This window comes from Canis lupus, chromosome 20, assembly GCF_011100685.1.
Source record: "Canis lupus familiaris isolate Mischka breed German Shepherd chromosome 20, alternate assembly UU_Cfam_GSD_1.0, whole genome shotgun sequence".
NCBI classification, from domain to species: domain Eukaryota; kingdom Metazoa; phylum Chordata; class Mammalia; order Carnivora; family Canidae; genus Canis; species Canis lupus.
In genome coordinates this window covers 46,954,134-46,957,736 of record NC_049241.1, presented here as the reverse complement: position 1 = coordinate 46,957,736, position 3,603 = coordinate 46,954,134, and the positions used below count along the sequence as shown (strand labels likewise).

At 44.1% G+C, this 3,603-nt stretch overlaps 1 protein-coding gene across 1 annotated transcript; it reads right to left on the bottom strand.

Annotated features, from left to right (window-relative positions):
* Positions 1-754: 754 nt before the first annotated feature.
* Positions 755-1,714, bottom strand: OR10H5B (olfactory receptor family 10 subfamily H member 5B). Its single transcript, NM_001388652.1, is given in 1 exon segment — positions 755-1,714. A coding segment is annotated over 1 exon segment (960 nt).
* Between the last annotated feature and the right edge of the window lie 1,889 nt (positions 1,715-3,603).

Below are 3,603 nucleotides of genomic sequence, written 5' to 3'. Positions count from 1 at the left end.
TCCACCAACAATGTGAAGAACTAAAAATGAACAATCATTTTCTCCATTAAAAATGCTTTATTTTCTTCAACATGGTGTTCAGAATGAGAGCAATGATGTACCTGAAGCAGAGGACACAATGGTGCCCAATCATAGTTTATATATATTTTGGGCAGAGCAAGCATCTCTCATTTACACATTGTGATAAACTATGCACATAGATTTCCCCACATAGCACGGGGGCATCACCCCCTACTTCACCCCTGCCCTACTCCCAGCCACCCTCAGGCACATGAACCAGGAGGAAGTTGACATACATGATTAATATTGGGGAGGTTGTGACCCCAGTGAATCTGGGAGGAATGAGGTCACTGAGACCAGGTGAAAGGAGAGAAAACAAATATCTAGAATTTAGAGTACTTGCCAGGTAGGCAGGTGGGGGGAATTCACATACAAGAATCATCACTAGAGGCACCCAGGAGGCTTGGTCAGTTAACTGTCTGCCTTTGGCTCAGATCATGATCCCAGGGTCCTGGGATCCAGCCCCAAACATTGGGCTCTCTGCTCATCAGGGAGCCTGCTTCTCCCTCTGCCCCTCCCCCTGCTCTCTCACACACACACACACTCTCTCCTGTGCACATGCTCTCTCTCTCTCTAATAAATAAATAAAATCTTAAAAAAGATCATTACCAGTGAAGCATAATCATTCCCATCTTATCGATGGAAGCCTGAGGGGCCTCTACCCAACACATCCCCTGCCACAAAAGAAGCCACTTCAGGAGCTCTGGGGATAGAGTTTGCTGAGGAAGGTCTTCTTCATGGCGGTCTTCAGTTCCTTGTTCCTGAGACTGAAGATGATGGGACTGAGGAAAGGTGTAAGGATTGTGTAGGTGATGCCCATCAGAGTGTCTCCTTCCAGAGACTGGGGAGCCTTGGGCTTGAGGTAGATGACAGAGGCAAAGCCATAGTGCACGACCACCACAGTGAGGTGGGATGCACAGGTGGAGAAGGCTTTGTGCCTGCCCTCAGCAGAGGGGATCCTCAAGATGGCAGCCACGATGAAGGCGTAGGAAAGGAGGATGAGGAGAAAGCAGCCCAGCAGGGCAGTGATGCACACCAGCCCCACACCCAGGGCCACTATTGGTACATCAGTTCCACAGGCCAGCTTCAAGAGAGGGGGCACGTGGCAGAAGAAATGGTGGATCTCATTGGGTCCACAGAAAGTGAGGTGGAAAACAGCTGTGGTCACCACCAGCCCCATGACTGAGCCACCAGCCCAGGACCAGGCCACCAGGCAGGTACAACCTCGGGGGCTCATGAGCACGTTATAGCGCAGAGGGTGGCAGATAGCCACATAGCGGTCGTAGCCCATGACCGTGAGCAGGAAGGAGTGGGTGAAGCCGAACGTGAAGGAGAAGAACATCTGGCTGGTACAGGCTGCAAAGGCGATGGTGCGGCGGGTGGAGAGCAGGTCTGCCAGCAGGCGCGGGGTGATGGCCAAGGTGTAGAGGATCTCGGAGATGGACAGGGCGCACAGGAAGAGGTACATGGGCGTGTGCAGGCCGCGCTCGCTCCCGACAGTGGCCATGATGAGCAGGTTCCCCAGCAGCGTGAACAGGTACATGAGCAGAAACAGCAGGAAGAAGGCAGGCAGGAGATGGGGCGGGAAGGTGGAGAAGCCCACGAGGATGAATTCAGACACAGAGCTGTGGTTTAGGCCCAAGGTGGCAGCCATCCCTGAGTGGGGAGAGAGTGAAGGTGGCCCGGTGGGCAGGAGCTCCCGGTCTGCGCTGAGCCCATCCCTGGAGGACTTCCTGGGGTGGGGCTCTCACTCTGCAGGCCATGGCCAGTCCACTGGCTGCTCACGATGACCATCAGCACTCCTCAGAGCTGTCTGGGGTTCAGGGAAGATCATGTGCCTCAAGGGCACAGTGTAGGCCCTGGTGCATAGTAAGAATACAGGAAACAATGATAATAATAGTAGTAGTAGTGGTGGTGGTAGTAGTAATAGTAGTAGTAGTAGTAGTAATAATGATAATAGTAACCACTATTTTAAAATCCTGGTGGAAGGAGCTCAGAGTGTCTATTCAGCCACACCTGGATTGAGTCCTCCTTCAGAGCTTGTCAGTGCTTTGGGTCATTTTTCTAAGTAGGAATGGAAAATTAAAGAAAAAAGCAACAATTCAGTCTTTTTTTTTTAAGTTATGATGTGGGGGTCACCAATACAAATTTTGGAATTGGAGCAACTTGGTGCTATTTTAAATTCCATCTTTGAAAGGATGATGCAAATCTCACCATCCTTACGCTGGGTTTGCTGCATCATCTCTAAGCTGTCTGCAAGGTTTAGCAAGTAGTATGTGGTGGCTTTTTTTCTCTTTATATAAATCTCTACCATGTTAACCACTTGAGTTAAATAAATTGGAGAAATTGTTTTAAAACAGTGCTTCCAACAACTATACCAACAGCAACATCGGGTTGGTTCCTTAATCTTTTTGAGCCTTAGTTTCCTCATCCCTTAAAGGAAGTTGATGATTAACAACGTCTAGCTAACAAGATTATTATGAAGATTAATAAGATTAAAAAAAGATTAATAAGATTATACAGATAATGCACTTACTAGGGGACATAGAATAGATAAGAGAGTAAACATTGGAGAAGTTAAGGCTGAGAATAGACATAAATGACCAGAATTAGATTCTCTTAAAGTGTAGCAACTTATGGTTGTATCTCTCTTTTAATTAGGTATTTAATACATTTATCTCTTTCATAATTACTGGTGTTTTAGGACTTAATTATGGCACATTATTTAATACTTGAGCAGTTCTATATATATATGTAGATATAGCTAATGTATACTTATATATGGATATTTAATCCGTACAAATTTGTACAAATACACATAGACACATCTACATACCTATTTACTACACCAAAAACAAACAAAAAGTAAAACAAACAAACACTAAGAGCATGGAATTATCACCAGAAAAGACCCTGTGTGGGCCACAAAGCAAGCACAATTGTATTCCTAAGTACCAATATCATAGAGACCCAGGTTTCTGATCATTTGGCAATAAAACTGGAAATTAATGAGAAGAAGATATCTCAAAGTTCCCAAATATTTAGAATGTAAATGTCAGGTCGAACCACTTGACATCACCACAGTTACGTAATACTCATTAATCTTCGGGCTAAAAGGAAAAATTAATGAAAAGTTGAAATAACAACCAAATGAAATGGATTGTGTCTTGGGATAGAAAAAGGTTATTAGTGGAGAGTCAGAAAAATTCTAGTAAGATCTGTTGCTATGTAGTGTTACATACCAATGATTATTTCCTGGGTCTGAACAGTACTGGGGTTCTGTAAGATCCTGGCATTAGAGAGGGTTGGTGAGGGGAGGATAGGAATTTTCAGTATTATTTTTGTAACTTATGTTTCATAAATTTAAAATTAGTTAATAAAATATTACAAAATATGATATCACTCAAAGTTGCACAAAACCTGTCAACAATCTAGGAATTACTTTAAATAAGAACACACAAGAGCTTCATGGAGAACAATTAAATCTCTACTAGATAGAAAACATGGCAGATCATATAAGTAAATGTATGAAAAGAAAAGACT